The sequence below is a fragment of the Papilio machaon genome, chromosome 23 (genome assembly GCF_912999745.1).
Source record: "Papilio machaon chromosome 23, ilPapMach1.1, whole genome shotgun sequence".
Lineage (NCBI taxonomy): Eukaryota > Metazoa > Arthropoda > Insecta > Lepidoptera > Papilionidae > Papilio > Papilio machaon.
Genome location: NC_060008.1, coordinates 5510468 through 5527864, shown reverse-complemented (window position 1 = coordinate 5527864; position 17397 = coordinate 5510468). Strand labels below are relative to the sequence as shown.

The 17397-nt window shown below is 35.3% G+C and overlaps 1 protein-coding gene across 2 annotated transcripts; it reads left to right on the top strand.

The window, feature by feature from the left end:
- Positions 1-767: 767 nt before the first annotated feature.
- On the top strand, positions 768-17397 carry LOC106707541 (guanine nucleotide-binding protein G(I)/G(S)/G(T) subunit beta-1). Of its 2 annotated transcripts, none has more exons than XM_014499150.2 (9): positions 768-1010; positions 9576-9736; positions 10468-10613; positions 12346-12516; positions 12752-12874; positions 13344-13545; positions 14696-14912; positions 15684-16346; positions 17166-17397. In XM_014499150.2, the coding sequence occupies exons 2-8, from the start codon at positions 9680-9682 to the stop codon at positions 15788-15790; spliced, it is 1023 nt and encodes a 340-aa protein (XP_014354636.2). In that variant the 5' UTR covers positions 768-1010; positions 9576-9679; the 3' UTR covers positions 15791-16346; positions 17166-17397. The 2 variants fall into 2 exon arrangements, with proteins under 2 accessions (XP_014354636.2, XP_014354637.2); XM_014499151.2 differs by having other exon boundaries at positions 9573-9736.

Sequence of the window (17397 nt, the reverse complement as noted above, 5' to 3'; positions counted from 1 at the left end):
TACATTAAAAATAGAAATTCAATAAAATCAATAAATACATTGTACAAAGATCAAATAACTACGGGAAAAAGAGTTGCAACGTCTAATAAAAAAATAATTTGAAATTAAAAGCATAAAAACACTACACTACACTTTTTACGTGGCTTTTCTTTTAATTTATCATTTAACATATTCTTCTATTTTCAACTAATTTTTAAGTACTGACATACAAACCAGCAAACTGAAATCGTGACAGTTCAGTAATATTCAATGAAATCTTCTTATTTTATCAATTTATTACATACATACACTGTAACAAATATTTTGGCCATTTTTATTTTAACTTTACAGTCCTTTTTAATCTTGCTAATTTAAAGAAATGGCAATTTAGAAAAACACACTTTCCTCGTTTATTCTATTCTTCTAATAATAAAAATGTGACCCTTTTTATATGACACAATATTTAATTTATTTGTGCTTTTTAAAGTTTTTGAATTTTGGAATATACGCAAATAGCTATAATTTTTTGGATTTTTTAAAATGAACTTAAAAAAACCCGCCTTTTCCATCTCACGCCCAGTTTGACGTCACGCTACGGGGTTCTCGAAGTGACGTACCGCACCCAATTTCACTTTGTCTGAAACGTTGTAAGTGAGTTCAATAAACCTTTAAATGTCTCATATGCGCTGGGGAAAGAGTTGAATTTTGATCATCAATTAATTTTAGTACCCAATTCTGCCACTAGACTGCGCTCCCGACTCAAACTACACTAGCGCAGAACCCACCAATCACGTTTCAGGAACTTTGACGCAATTTGCAAATGGCCGTGAAAAGGATCGAGCTCCAGGGTGTATGAAATACTAAATGGTGGAGTTGTCCGTATTAAAAACTTGTGAATAATTCTTGGTTCAGTGTAGTGAAGTTAAAAAAGACAAGATGTGCCAAAAAAATAGAATCCTGTTGTAATAGTGGTATTCGAATCGCCACAGGACTGCTGCTGGAATAGTCGACGAGATATTGCTGGTTGAAGGGTAAGTTCCTTCATTTTCCATCACTCATACTATACGTTTTATTTCATTTCCATGTTAAATATGCGTCTTAATAGAAATTATTATCAAATGAAGGGCGTGACGTGTAATAATGAATAAGCAATCGTTTTCGGGAAATGGTTGTCGCCCGGTGAATGCGTGGTACACCCATAGTTAAAAATGGGTGTATTGCTATATTTTATTGATTAGAAACACCATCAATGTCATTAAAAAGTTTCTATATCTGTTCATAGCATAAATCGTTGAAAACGTAGCCGTAATTTGGCGTAAATTGGACATAGTACTCGTGAAAACCTATAGCTATATGTAATATGCGTGAAAATTTAAAGGCTGGGTCTCTGTCGCTACTCGCATGGTATTTGCGTGAAATTTGCTATTGTCTTTATTGGCGACACCTCATTTCTTAGTTTTATTTAACGTTAGTACTTATTTTAAAGTATTTTCCTTCCTTCTATGTGTTAAAGGCAATATATATCGTATGCAGAATACGTGCGATCCTGGCAAATATATTTCGTCGATTGTAACTTATGTAATTGATTATTTTGTACAATATTCACACCATTTTTATGCTTTTGCATTTCTTTTGCCAGTATTTAGCACAATGTAATAATAATTAAGCCTCACTTGGCATGCACATATTGATTTTTTACACCATCCTATAGTAGCTTGTAATTTGTGTTAGTCAACTGTATTTTTTAATTCCTTACAATAAATTATGCATAATTTATTCAGTGGAGATGATAATAAGGTTGTATGATACTGTGATGAAACAAACTTAAGATATTTAAGAGATTTCTTCCATAAAATTGTTATATATGCTGAAGTACAGAAAATAATGGAAAATATGTAAAAATTTTTATTCATATTCAGAAAAAAATTATATAAAGTGAAAGATTTGCTCACATAAATTATAATCAGAGTAGTGGCAAATGGAGATGGCTCAATTTTGCTGACACCAGGGCAAATTTTTCTTTCGTGTAGATTTTCTTTTTTTTCATTACAGTGAGCTTCTACTGTTGTAAAATCTGTATAACACTGATATTGCCATCCTTTTCTTTCTATACAAAGAATACTGGTACAATTATGTTCTCATTTAGTTGTTACAACAACTGAAATTTTTGGTTAAGCTGGCACAGATTTTAATGAAAAGTGGGATTGTTAATTTAAAAGTTATGTGTGAAGGCAACATTTTAACTGTTGGTTGAAATGTTCAGTTCTCACTTTTGCCTCTTAGTTTTAACTGAACAAACCTACTGTTCAATTTGTTTTGTTAAATAAATTGAATGAATTATCATTGGTTTCCGAGACATCACTCTGATTATCTTTGGCAAAACAGAGATGTTAATTTATATAGGGATTTTGAACTCAGAAACCAACCATTACTGATTTATATGACAGCAGATTTATATGGCGGCAGAGAAGGTCCAACAAGTGGAATGATTGTGGCTTAGAAAAATGTGTTTACATTTTTATAATTCATTATGCATTCAAGGATTTTTTGTTATACTATCAGCATACCCTTGCTTTATTCAGTAGATGTGTGGATGGATGTGTTTGCTCATAGGTAAAACTTTGAATTAATGTATGGAGTTTTTAAATTAAATTTGTTTTTAATATCATTCTTTGGATTGGACTATAAAAATGGATTTATTACTTTAAAAATGATAGGTCATTTTTTTTTATATTACAAGGTGGCAAACGAGCAAGCGGCCACATGATTTTGCCGAAATGGCGAAGTGACCGCTGCCCATAGGCATTTGCAATTGAAGATGCCTACCCTTAATGAACAAAAGAGGAGACGCACATAAAGAGAATATTTAACCTTCCTATGCATCTCCTCCTCCAACAAATCCACCTCCCCTTCCCATCCTTTCCTTATAAGAATAAGGTGGGAAGGAAAAGAAGACTAAAATTAGGCCTCTGGCACCCCACTCATCAGACCAAATGCAGAATGACTTCCAGGTCAGGTCATGTCTTCAATGGATATCGGTCCAAAAGAAAATAGATTAAATAAGTTAATTAATTATACCTAAATAGGCAAAAAATGCCTTGACATTGATTGTTGTGTTCCGCAGTAAATCTGTTTGGATTATTCTGATTCTTTTTGTTAGCTAAGGTTCAATTTCCTTAAGCACAGAGCTGGTTTGTTTTTTTGGTTTCAAGATATAAATATCATTTAAAATGATTTGCCTATAAAATAATCTCAATGTTATTTACACTTGCATACATTCATATCATAGTTGAAATATAAACAAGTATTTGTTGTTTAAAAAAAAACATGAGAAAGCAAAACGCTACATATTAATGTAATATAAACATTATGAATGCATTTCTTGAATATGTTTATGCATTAAACAAAAAGTGTGAATTGACTCGTTTTGTACAGTTATTCTGATCAGTGTTGATTTTGAAATGTTTAGGTTCACAACTGTTTGTTTCGGAACATACATCTTATTTGTTTGTTAATTTGTATGATTTACTCCATGATAAAGTCGGTAAAATGCTTACAGTGTGAAATGCCTAATATGCAAATGTTTTAGCGTGTAAATGAAAGAAAATATTTAAAAAGTGTGAAGAATACCTGGGCCATGTACTCTGGTATGATTGGTATAAATTATTTCAGCTGATAATGGGCAAGATCGAAGGCAAGAGATGCACGGGATGTAGGAAAAAGTTGTGGCTATGTAGTATCAGAGAATGGATGGGAATTAGGTCAGTGGAGGAATTGTTTTTCACTGCATTAGACAAATAAATTTTCCAAGTTAGCGGCCAACCTTTAAGACTGAAGAGGCAATGGAAGAAGAAAGGGTTAAGGTTTAAATATTAAGGTTAGGAAATTAATATGGCTTAGAGTTCACAGGGATATGAATATTCACACATACTTGTAGAATGCTACACATGTAACTATCACTAGATGTATGACATCTGGAATTTAGATTAATTTAGTCAATGTACATAATATTAATATAAATTAGACAGTACATCAGTCGTTGACAGTTTGTCTGCGAGGTTGAATGTCCTAAAATTGTTAAAGTTATTACATATATGGAGCAGGGCTCCCCGAGTAACACTTCCTTATTGACATGCTGGTTACATTTGTGTCACACTCCTGTTGTAACACAAAGTCGTGTATATGCAATGTTTATGTATATTAACAAATGCATTTAATGAAGTAGAATAGACATGAAATAAAAAAATAATTAAGTTGACGAAATACTAAAAAAAAATAATTACTAATTTTACTAATGACTTTCTTATTTAATATTGAAAATTTATTAATATTATTTATTTATTTCATCATCTCCTTGGCCTTTTCTCACTTGCATGGGGTCGGCACACAAGGTTTATAAACCTTAAAGTTTTGGTTTAATTTTCTATGGCCGACTGCCTGTTTATTGCCAACCCTACTTATCAATAATTATATATTCTCACAAAATGGCATAAAAATGGAATAATAAAATGTCCTTGTCATTGATATAATAAGAATGGTCTTTTGGGGAAAAGACCTTACTTAAATTCAATGTTACATTCCAAAACTGTAACATTTCATAATATACAGTTGTATTTATATTGACAGCAATGTCTAATTAGCAATTTATATTTAACACTAGCTGTCGCCCGCGACTCCGTCCGCGCCAGTTAAAAAAAATAAATGAAAAATAGATGTTGGCCGATTCTCAGACCTACTGAATATGCTCACAAAATTTCATGAGAATCGGTCAAGCCGTTTCGGAGGATTACGGTGACGAAAACTGTGACACGAGAATTTTATATATTAGATTTTTTGTATATTAGACAATTTTCAATAATATTTAGATCTTTTCATGCATCAGTTTTTGTTAGAAGTAGAAGTTTATTTCTCATCTTTAACCTTATCCTGCTCTTTGTAGAATCAATACACCAGGTATAATCTTGCAGATTAATCTATCAGTTAATTTCAGTTGTTACACCCTTCTAAATCATGTCACTTCTCACACATTCCATTCATTTCATCTTAAGCCTACAGATGTACTTCTCCACATTTATTCAAAAGTTCTCTCTTGGCGATGGTAACTTTTGTTTCCTAATAGGAGCTTATCTATTGATTGTAGACCAGTCTATTGTGATATTAATCAAGGATAGATAATTTCAAGTGATTGTACTAACTCCAGCAACGGCTCTTTTGACGCGGCGCCGCCATTAAAACGGTTCTCTTTGATTACATATACCTAATCGTATTTAAAAGATTAATTGTATTGTTGTTTATTTGATTCTAAGGAATATGATAAGATTTGCAGAAGCCATTTTGGTTGCCATAGTTTTTTTTTTTATAAAAGTCTTGTTTATTTTATTGCTAGATGTCGCCCGCGATTCCATCCGCGCTAATTAAAAAAAAAAAGGTAATATGTAGTCTATGTGTTGTTCCAGACTAAGTCATACACCTGTCAAATTTCATCAAGATTTGTTGAGCTGTTCGGGAGATACCTTCAAACATCCATCCATCCATCTAAGCATTCGCTTTTATAATATTAGTAAGATTGAGAAATAAATCTATTTTCTAGTTGATGATCAAAAGTGGTTGCCCAGCCAGCTGATTTGAACTTTAACTAATAACAGAAATAATAGTTATTCAGCAAATGGTTGAGACTTCTTGCAATTTCATCCGTTGAGATAAAATTCAAAAGGTGGGCTGTAGGAAGGAGATACATCTCCATTTATTCCATCTTCGTAAAACAATTTGAAACAATTGTGTGTAGAACTATTTAAATTTCATATATATGTTCAGTACACCGCCTACTGTACAGGAAAATCACCGTGTTTATTTGTAAACCTATATAATGTAACATGTTTTAAATGATGCTTACTCACTTCTTTTATAGATTTCTCTGCAACTGCTATGATTTATGTTTTACTATTGATGTTGTCCGGAATTATTCTCTGTAACAGTACTATTTATTTTGCATTATTACTAGCTGTTTCCCGCGACTCTATCTGCGCGGAATTTAAAAAAAACGTAAAAAGTAGCCTATGTGTTCTTCCAGACTATGATCTACATCTATGCCAAATTTCATCGAAACCCGTTGAGCCGTCCTTGAAATAACTTCAAACAAACATCCATCCATCAAAACAGTCGCATTTATAATATTAGTAAGAAGTCTATCCTTGATTTCTCATATAGTTGATTTAACTTAAAGTGTTTCAAACTAACACCAAAATTATATGAAATGCTTATATTGAATACGCTTTTCGAGACACACTTTTTCTTATGTTGATGTATGACAATAATTGATAAATTATTATTTCTACAGATTGTTATTACTTTTGACTCACTCGTGTAATTAAAAGAAATATAAAAATAATGTCGTTAGTGTTATCAATATGACGACTTTAATAATATTTTACAGCTAATCACATTATGAAGACTATATATATTTTTATAGTACCACTAGCTGTTGCTCGCGTATCCGTCCGCGCGGAGTTAAAAAAAACAATAAGTAGCCTATGTGATCCGTTGAGACGTTCTGGAGATACCTTCAAACAAACATACATTCATCTAAACTTTTGCATTTATAATATTAGTAAGATTTGTACAATATAGAATAGTACAATATACAACATGGTACCGTTATCTCAATTCTTTTCGAGGGGGTTGTAAGGGATGTCTAATTGTTCGAAGAATGTGTAGCAATGGAGACTCACGTTTACGCGTACACGTTAAATGTGTTATGCATTGTTTGTTGAGAGCAAAACTACACGATTTATTGTATCTTTAACCTCAAACGTTTCATTTCCCCTTTCTCCACGTTTCTATTACTCAGAATTGTAAAAGTGTTTGGGTGTCAATTTGGTGACACTCGTTAGTCATTGTATCAAGATTGTTATGCGCAGACATACACCAGTCGTGACTGACTTCCGATTTTATCGACTGAAGAATTTTTAATTTTTATATGGCCTGTCTAACTATTATATAGTCTATTGAAATTTGTCGAAGTAAAATAATAGTTGGAGTGTCTGTCAATTTTTTAAAGTCTACGAAAATTTTAAGTAAGACGTTTAGTTCTATTTTAGTACGTTGAAGTTGATTTTTGATGTATTGACGTGTGGGGTATTTCCCCTGCCATGGCAACTGTTTCTATCCACATAGGGAGGGGAGGTACTTATACTTTCCGCAGTCTCTATTCTAGTTTTGCGTGACTGAGGTAAAGAGAAATGTCATCGAATTAGGTGCTTGCAAAGGTTAAGTTTACAGGGATTTACGAGTAAAACTCGAAATTAATAACTGCCGCACTGTAACATGGTCACTTAAGGAGAGTTTAGTATGAAAAATCTGCACTAAAGGACTGATTAAGCTACCATTAAATGACTAAGTATCGGGATAAACTAACAATGTTAAGTATGTTCAGTTTTACTATACGTTTCAAACCGTGTCCGCTCATTTGAATATGTGTATTGTTTCTGTAACATATTCCTATGCTAAGTGATTTGTAAGGCGCAGGTGTAAAGTGCCTCCAAATTGACGCACCGACTGACAGCCGGACACGTTACGTAAGCAGTTTACAAACTGACAAAATGTCGCAACACCAACACACGCATGGGCGTCGCCTGAGGGGTAGGGGCGGGCAGCTGCCCCACCCTATAAAATTGAAAAATGTAAAATACATGTGGAAACTACTTCGAATAAGACCAAATTAGACTAAGCCTAGATCATAGGCTGGCGAAACACCTAGGTTTTAATACGGAGCCATTTAAAATACAATTAAAAAGAAATTAAACCTTTTGAAAATAATTAGGCACCGATTGACTAACGGAAAATATGGTTCTAATATTCACTCGTTATAATTAGTCCAGTCGTTTAGGTCATCATAAGTACGAAGTTGACTACGACTGACTATCCATATGACATTTCGAATTTAAGCTTGAAAATGAATCAAGTAATACCTCAATTACAAAATTGATAAAAGCCGTTGACATGACATTTTATTTCGGATAAAAATATGAACCTAGAATATTCACTGACAGTTTAAGTATTTTATATATTGAACCTTGTAATGTTGGACAGGTTATTTCCACCCTTGCACTGAGTTCCGCGTTAATGGAATTTATCAGTTGTAGTTTTAAACAATTTTCATCAATAAAATTAACCGTGGATTTTTTTTGTAAAGATATTAAACGCGTATGTATATAAAAAACATGTTTAGAATTTAAATACTAAAATGAAAGTGCCCTAATATGAATTAAATATTAATATAACTAATATAATTTTGCAATTTTACGCAAACAAGTCGTAAGGGGATGTGATACACTGTCCCTTATCGCTCCCCCAAATAGAACACAATAGCATGACGCAACAGCTTCAAAAGGCGATGCACCTGCATGTAAACCTACCTTTAGATAGCCTTCGAGCTCGCTCGTATTTATAACATGGTTGATGACCTCAGCAGACGTCACTTCACGACCAAAGTGTTGTAGAGTGAGTGGTATTAAGCGATAAGAAATTAAGTTTAAAGTATTTTATTTCTGTTGAAAGCTAAAGAGCTTTTATTTATTTACATAATAAGACCGTAATTTATATTGGCAACGTTCACCTTTAGGCTCTTTGTACACAAAGCGACGTAAATCTTCGAAACCCTGCGAGTTTAGCCGCTAAACGACGGTAAACGATAGTAGGTTCGTAAACATCGCGCGTCGCCGACATTTTTGTCTTCGTCACCAGTCGTCGTTAGAACTTTACGCCATGGGCCGTATGTCGATGACGATACAATGGCGATTGTCACAATTATTCGCGCAACGCGATTCTCTTGACGACAATTTAAATTGCGTTGTGTATCTTTGCAAAATTAGTAACTAACGATTTCGCGTTTGTCCTTCTGTTGATGTCTTCTATTTAGCAAATTGCTATCGTGTTTTGCTTTAAAAATGCACAAAAACATGATTTGTTTCAATTTATAAACAAACATTTAATAATGTCCAGTTTCATGAGTCTATTTGTAAAGGTAAAAAAAAAAAACTGCGGAAAAATCTTACCAATATTATAAATAAATGTGTATGTTTGGATGGAACGACTCTAAGGATCTTGATGAAATTTTGGCACAGAGGTAGAACATAATCTTGAAGGACACATAAGCTACTTATTAAGTTTTTTTTTTTTAATTCCGCCCGGACAGAGTCGCGGGCGACAGCTAGTAATTAATAAAAATTACATAAAATAATTAAACCGCTATTGTTTGCCAAGCGTTTAGAAATCGCGTGTTCGCCTAACCTAATGCGTCTTACGCACCCGTTATCTATCGCTGTACACGGAACTGACGTCTTGTGGTCAATTATATGTGACAGAAATAAAATGAAATAATTTGTTTTTAAACTCAAATAATGTGAAAAATGTTGTAGAATTCGCTAGTCTGTTTGAGATTTGCAGCGTCAGCAATATGTGAAAATTTTATTGTTTACTTTATTTGGTAGTAATTTTTAATTCATCACTAAGTAATGGTTTCTGTCAAGTAATTAATGGGATTATCTTATTTTTTGTAAAACTTTTCGCATTAATTATAATATTTTCTTTGTCAGCAGTTGTGTGTGGTGATCGCGCGGCTGTGGTCTCGTGGTGTGGTGTGAGCGGCGGCGCGTGTGGCAACGCGTGTAGCAACCGGAGTGTGGTATAGCGCACAGCAGCCATGAACGAACTGGACAGCCTGCGCCAGGAGGCGGAGACCCTTAAGAATGCGATACGAGTGAGTATACACAACCACAGCATTTAAACTAATTATTTTACATGAAGACAGTACAGAGAAGTAGAACAGTACTGTTATTGTTGCCGAGACACACCGAGAGAGTACTGTTTCGACAGTAGGTGTGTCTTCAAACTAGTGCTGCATTGTCTACTGCTCTACCTATCTGTTCTGCTCTTGTGGAAACTTAGCCATAAGAGCGTAATAATTAGTCTTAGAATAATGTTACACTTCAGCCGTTAAGACTCTGTAATTGAGATCTTGGACTTTGAATTGTTTGTTTTGCGAAGTTATGAAATTTCTATACATAAAAAAAAAAAAACAGATTAAGGTATCGGCAAACGCACGCGCGTCATTTATTTTGTTGGTGACGTCCGCGGATTATTATTAATTTTGAAATAATTTTCTCGGTTACTCACCGCAGTGGAAATTCTGTGGAAAATATATAAAAATAGGTCAGGACTCACAATAAGTTGGTGAATAAACGAAATATGTGAAGGATCGATGTTTGTTTTTGTCCATGATCAACCTGTCTGTTGTCACTTAATCACTTATGAGCTTGAGTGTACAGATTCGTTCATCCTCCAGGCATGTTAAAAATGCATAACCTGAGCCTAAAAATTATCTTTTACTTATCAATACATTGAATGCCACCAACTCACCTGACGAGATAACTTTAATACAAGTAGTGCACTGTTGTATGTGCTTGCATGTAACCTTGTATGACTTTTTAGGATGCGCGGAAAGCGGCGTGTGACACCTCGCTCGCGCAGGCGACGGCCAACCTGGAGCCCATTGGGCGTATCCAAATGCGCACGCGGCGCACTCTGCGCGGCCACCTCGCTAAGATATACGCCATGCATTGGGGCAGCGACTCCAGGTCAGTACAACTATCAACCTTCTGTCTCTACCATGTCCCTTAAAAATAACTCGGGGAATCAACTTACGGCTCATCTCATCAGGATGAAATACAATTTTATAAAATTCGAGTATACAGTCAAACCTGGGTAAGCGAAAGTCATTGTTCTGTCCCGACAGACGACCTTCATAAAACGACACGACAGGAAACTCGAGTTGGAGAGTAACCTCTATCATTCATCATTCATTCATTCATCATCAGCTCACTATACGTCCCCACCGAGCGGCTCGGAGCCTACTCTAAGTTAGGGACTAGGCCATAGTCAACGCTGGTCCAGTGCGGGTTGGTTGACTTCACACATAGGTTGCATTATGATGTTTTCTTTCACCTTTAAAATGTCAGATTAATGTACATATGTATATTGAAAATCGAAAATCACATTGGTGTATGTCGGGATTCGAACCCAGGACCTGTTACAAGTCAAGCTATATAACTAAGAGAAATATCCCGGCCCCTTAGCCTCTCTTTATTCATGTTATAGTGTGTTCTATTTGCATCGATAACACGGTGTTTCACCTGAAATTCATCACTTTCGGATATCGATACGTCTGTAGACTAGCGCCGTTCGACATGATTTGTTTATTCGGAAAATGGGCCACTAAAAATATACGTAAGTGCGAACGTAACACTTCGATAATGTATACACAAGTAACAAGAATCGAGCCGATATTTGTTACTGGTATTGTAGTTTTACAACGTATAGAGATTATCATGAAGTCAGATTTCTGATAAATTCAATTTAAACTTTTTGCCTCATCGCTTCCTGATAAATAGGAAAGATTTTGTAACAGCCAAACAAATGTATTCGTTGCGGTACTGCTTTGTAAATTTGTCGATATATTTCGGAAATTACCCAACAAAAAGTATCAAAATAAAGGTAGGTTACTACTACAGTTATCGGTACTAAATTCGGTTGTAGAAATATACTTTAATAAAACTAGCTGTCGCCCACGATTCCGTCCGCGCGGAATAAAAAAAAACGTATTAAGTAACCTATGCGTTCTTCCATACTAGTATTTACATCTGTGCCAAACTATATCAAGATCCGTTGAGCCGTTCTAGAGATACCTTCTAATAAACATCTATCCATCCATCCATGTAAACTTTCGCCTTTATAATATTATTAAGATTATAAATTCTTATAGCTCTTAGACTATAAAAACATTACTCTAATTCTATTAAAGAAAAATATATATGTTCTTGAAACTCAAGGTTAGTTTTTCAATTTGTATTGTTTTGAAATTCGTAAAGTATTCATAAAATGTAGTGAATATCAGAATATAATATCATGCATATGTCGTATAAATAGTCCGCTACAGAGCAGAGGTGATGCGCCATCTCTTTGCGTTATTCGCGTTCTGTTTACGTTACAATTTCATAACTGAACATGGCGACGCGCTTTATATTTATATACGAATTTATATATAAAGATATTGTAATATTATTGTTGCAAGAACACTGCAATTATCACCAACTAGCTTTTACCCGCGACTCCGTCCGCGCGGAATAAAAAATAGAAAACGGGGTAAAAATTATCCTACGTCCTTTTCCTGGTTCTAAGCTACCTGCCCACCAATTTTCAGTCAAATCGATTCAGCCGTTCTTGAGTTATAAATAGTGTAACTAACACGACTTTCTTTTATAAATATAGATTATGTTGTGATATAGTGGTTAAGTGGTTGGTTTTGTTTAGGAACCTGGTGTCTGCAAGCCAGGATGGTAAGTTGATCGTGTGGGACAGCCACACTACCAACAAGGTGCATGCCATTCCGCTGCGCTCCTCCTGGGTGATGACCTGCGCCTACGCACCTTCCGGCTCCTACGTCGCCTGCGGTGGGCTCGATAACATCTGCTCCATCTATAGGTTAGTATTATTAGCTTCAAAATTGATGGCTCCTTGAGGTTAACTGCTACCGCATTGCGAGCTCCGTAATGTCTCCTTTCTCTTATGAAAAATGTATCACTTTATTTTTATCTCTAATATATGTGTAACTTAACAGGTGATTAAAAAAGTTAGAAGAAATAACTTCTGTGATCTGTTATATTTTGTTTTCTTTTACAATGTCAATTGTTGTTTGCTAATTAACAATTGTATGCAGCTTGAAGACTCGCGAGGGCAATGTGCGTGTGTCTCGTGAGCTTCCCGGTCACTCGGGATACCTCTCCTGCTGCCGCTTCCTCGATGACAACCAGATCCTCACCAGCTCCGGTGATATGACATGGTCAGTACTCTACACTTTATAACACTTGTTTACAGCGGTGTTCATCTTCAAAACTTTATTACTGTATTAATTGAACTAATATCTTTCTAATGTTGAAAATTTTTTAGTCCCCTTTTTTTCCTAGCCTTTTCTTATTAGGGGAGTGGATTTGGCGGAAGAGGGGACAAATTGGAAGGGGAATATCCTTTTTCTATGTATCCCCTTCTCCATTGATTAATGGTAGGCAATGCATTAGCATTTGCTGATGTCTATGGGCAATGGTCGCTTCGCTTTTGATAGAATTAGTATGAATTCACACTAAATTACTGTTTCAGTAAGTTAAATTAGTCTTAGTTGGTTTCTGAGATTGAACTCACTGTATAAAATAAACTGTTATGTTTGGATTTAATATGTTTTATAAGGGTTTTTTTAGCTCTTAAAGCAATAGTTAACAGGTTTAATAGTAAGTAATGTTTTGTTATGTGTGTAGTGCGCTGTGGGACATAGAGACAGGTCAGCAGTGCGGTCAGTTCACCGGTCACACCGGTGATGTGATGTCACTGTCGCTGGCTCCGGACCAGCGCGCCTTCGTATCTGGAGCCTGTGACGCCTCCGCCAAGCTGTGGGATGTACGCGACTGTCAATGCAAGCAGACCTTCCCCGGACACGAGAGTGACATCAACGCTGTCACGGTAAATACCTTGTTGTGTTGTGATTTTTGAGATTATGTACATATCCAGATTAGTATTTATAAAATACTAGCTTTTACCCGCGACTCCGTCCGCGCGGAATGAAAGAAATGCACAATAAAAAAGTTCCTATGTCCGTCTCCTAGTTCTAAGCTACCTCCCCATTTTCAGCTAAATCAGTTCGACCGTTCTTGAGTTATAAATAGCGTAACTAACACGACTTTGTTTTATGTATATAGATTAATATGTTTTAATTAATTGTTATCACTAATTAGTTATTTTTAGTGAGTTTGTTAAATGATAAGGACAGTGGTGTCCATGTTGTTTTTGGAATAATACCGTGTTAGGAACAGAAGTACTGTTGTGGGTAGTCTGACAAAAGGTTTTATAAGAAAGCATCCGCTACTACTTATGGCAGTCTCTTTGCAACTGTCATTTAGTTTATTTACGAGCTGTCGTAAGTTTATATTTGCGTGGACTAAGAAGTAGAGTTAAAGTCGTTATTGAAGTTTTCTTTCACCAAATCTGAAGTTTTATATTTTTCCTAATAACCAACTACTCAGTTTGCATAGAATTGAACCCATGTCTAATGATGTCCCGATGCATTTTATTTAGATACTAGCTGTGCCCGCGACTTCGTCCGCGTGAAATTCTATCTTCGGATAGAATTTTTTAAGGCTAATTATTTTACTTAACCGACGTGCTATGATTTGATGTATGGATGTAGAAGAACATAGAGAGACACCTCTCTCGTTGCCAGGACCGCGCCAAATGTCTAAAATATTCCCAAACCAAATTTCATCCCCTATTTTTATTTAGCACCCCATTTTTTCAAACGTTAAATTTCATATTTATTTATATTAAATTAGCTGACTTAAAAATAAGTTTCAAGCTTCTAACTGCAAAAATGACGATAATTCCATACAAAATTTCACCCCCACTTTCAACCCCTTACAAACCCTTTTTCGCGTTAAAATGTGCCCTATGTCCTTCCTCAGGCTCTAGACTATCTGTGTACCAAATTTCATTTAAATCAGTTCAGTAGTTTTGGCGTGAAAGCGAGACAGACAGACAGACAGAGTTACTTTCGCATTTATAATATTAGGAAGGATAATTACTATTTAGTTGTAATGTTGTTGTTTTATGTGTTTAGTTCTTCCCGTCCGGGTTCGCGTTCGCTACCGGTTCTGATGATGCGACATGCCGCATGTTCGACATCCGCGCAGACCAGGAGCTGGCGATGTACTCTCACGACAACATCATCTGCGGCATCACCTCCGTCGCCTTCAGCAAGTCGGGACGTCTGCTGCTCGCTGGATACGATGACTTCAACTGTAACGTCTGGGACTCTATGAAGAGCGAGCGCGCAGGTTTGTAACAATAGCTCACTAGCGACCTCATCTCAGTGTCAAAAATGTGTTAAAAGTTCCATTCCTTCATACTAACAGTAGTTAGTATGACTATTTTTTTTTTTCATAATATATGTACCATTTTCTATGTCCATGTAGGTTCTAGATTTTTTCTGACAAAATCAATCGATATCAGCGCTTCTCACTGAACTAGTGTTTGACTATACTCGAATTATTTTTCATTAAAATTGTTATTTTTTTGATGTGAAACATCTATAGGCTCATTTGTAAATCGAATTGTTGGCGTGGCGACGCTTGCCGTGGTGACGGGTCGCCACGCTATACTAAGGTATACATATATATTTTATGTGTAGCAGAGTGTACGGTGTGGCGACGGGTCGCCACGCTATACTGAGGTATACATATATATGTATATATATACAGTCAAAATCTGTTATAACGACATCGAAGGGACTACTCATATTGAGTCGTAAAAACCGATAGTTGTAACAACCGGTGACAGGTATTAATAGGAAAGATATGTATATAACATTCAGCCAGGACCTTTGATTTTGGTCAATTTAACCGGTATGTTGTTCTAAACGATGTCACCATAAACGGTTTTGACTGTATATACATTTTATTTTAATAATATTATCTTTTATACATATTACTTGTACACACACGATGTTTCACATCTGCCAGACGTCCCATGACGGTTCACATTTTTTTTCCTTTTCATAAAATTTAATCGATATGTATTTGAAAGTATATATTTTGATATGTCCGCAGGTATTTTGGCCGGACACGACAACCGTGTGTCCTGTCTGGGCGTCACCGAGAACGGTATGGCGGTGGCCACCGGCTCCTGGGACTCCTTCCTCCGCATCTGGAACTAAACCCACACCCCCCCACACCCCGCGCCCCGCACACACGCAACACTCGCGCATGTTAATATCCAATATGGCGTCGCACTATCTTATTTAAATCCGACGCCATCGCGCGTTTTGTTATACATTTTGATGATTATTTAAGCGGTGTGCTTGCGGGACGTATAAATGCTTTATCCTATGTGAATATTTTTGTTCCGTTACCACTCACTTACTATATTTCCGATATTTTATAATTGCTTTTCGAATTAATTTGACGAAGCAATTGTTTGTATCGGGGAGCGAATGTTTTGTATGTCTGCTTGTTTCCGATTTGTATCCGATGAGGGAACATAAGATCCCGGACACAATACTATGAACTTTCGCTTTATTTATTTTAATATAGTTGATAATCTCTTAAAATGGAAGCATTTAGTACCAGTAAGTGAGATAGTGTGAGTGGTTGTATGTCGGTTCTTTATATATAATATATATATGTAATTATAATATACGTGTTAAATTTAATTATGATTAGCGTTAGCACTGGAGGCTTCTCCGCGAGCTGCCGATATGTTTCTGTTATTTGGTGAGTACGGATTTTATATATCTTATATCTATCTATCTATATATATAAAATTCTCGTGTCACAGTTTTCGTTCCCGTACTCCTCCGAAACGTCTTGACCGATTCTCATGAAATTTTGTGAGCATATTCAGTAGGTCTGAGAATCGGACAACATCTATTTTTCATAGCCCCCCCCCCCATTTTTTAACTGCGCGCGGACGGAGTCGCGGGCGACAGCTAGTATCTATATATATAAAAGAAAGTCGTGTTAGTTACACTATTTATAACTCAAGAACGGCTGAATCGATTTGACTGAAAATTGGTGGGCAGGTAGCTTAGAACCAGGAAACGGACATAGGATAATTTTTACCCCGTTTTCTATTATTTATTCCGCGCGGACGGAGTCGCGGGTAAAAGCTAGTTTACAATATTTCTTTTTAAATTAATACATTGTTAATAAGAAATAGGATATTAGTAAAAAATCACGAAAGATTAAAGTTAGATTTATTAATTACTAGCTGTCGCCCGCAATTCTGTCTGCGCGGATAAAAAAAAACTAATGTAGTCTTTGTTTTTCCAGACTATGTTCTATATCTGTGACAAATTTCATTAAGATCTGTTGGGTTGTTACGGAGATACATTTAAACAAACATCCATCCATACAAATATTCGCATTTATAATATTAGTAAGATTAAAACTAGAAAAATATACTTTTTTAAAACTAATTGTTAAATTCTTAAGTATTGTTAAACTTTTATAGGATAATATTTATTATATTTAAGCTATTTTTTAATGATTTTTTAGTAATTTAAGTCTAACAATAATTTTTCCACTTTTCAGATGAGCACTGCGCACTTCAGACTATATCTAAAATTTAAACTAAAAAAAAAAAAACTAAAGAACCAAATATTATGATTAATGTATTACCTACATGTAATTTATTGGATATGAACTTGTTTGTCTGTCTGTCTGTCTGTCACAACGTCCGCGACGTACTGAAGGGCTGATTTATGAATTTATTTTGTAATTATATACAATAATACATACAAATTGACAAGCTGATGATGAATTT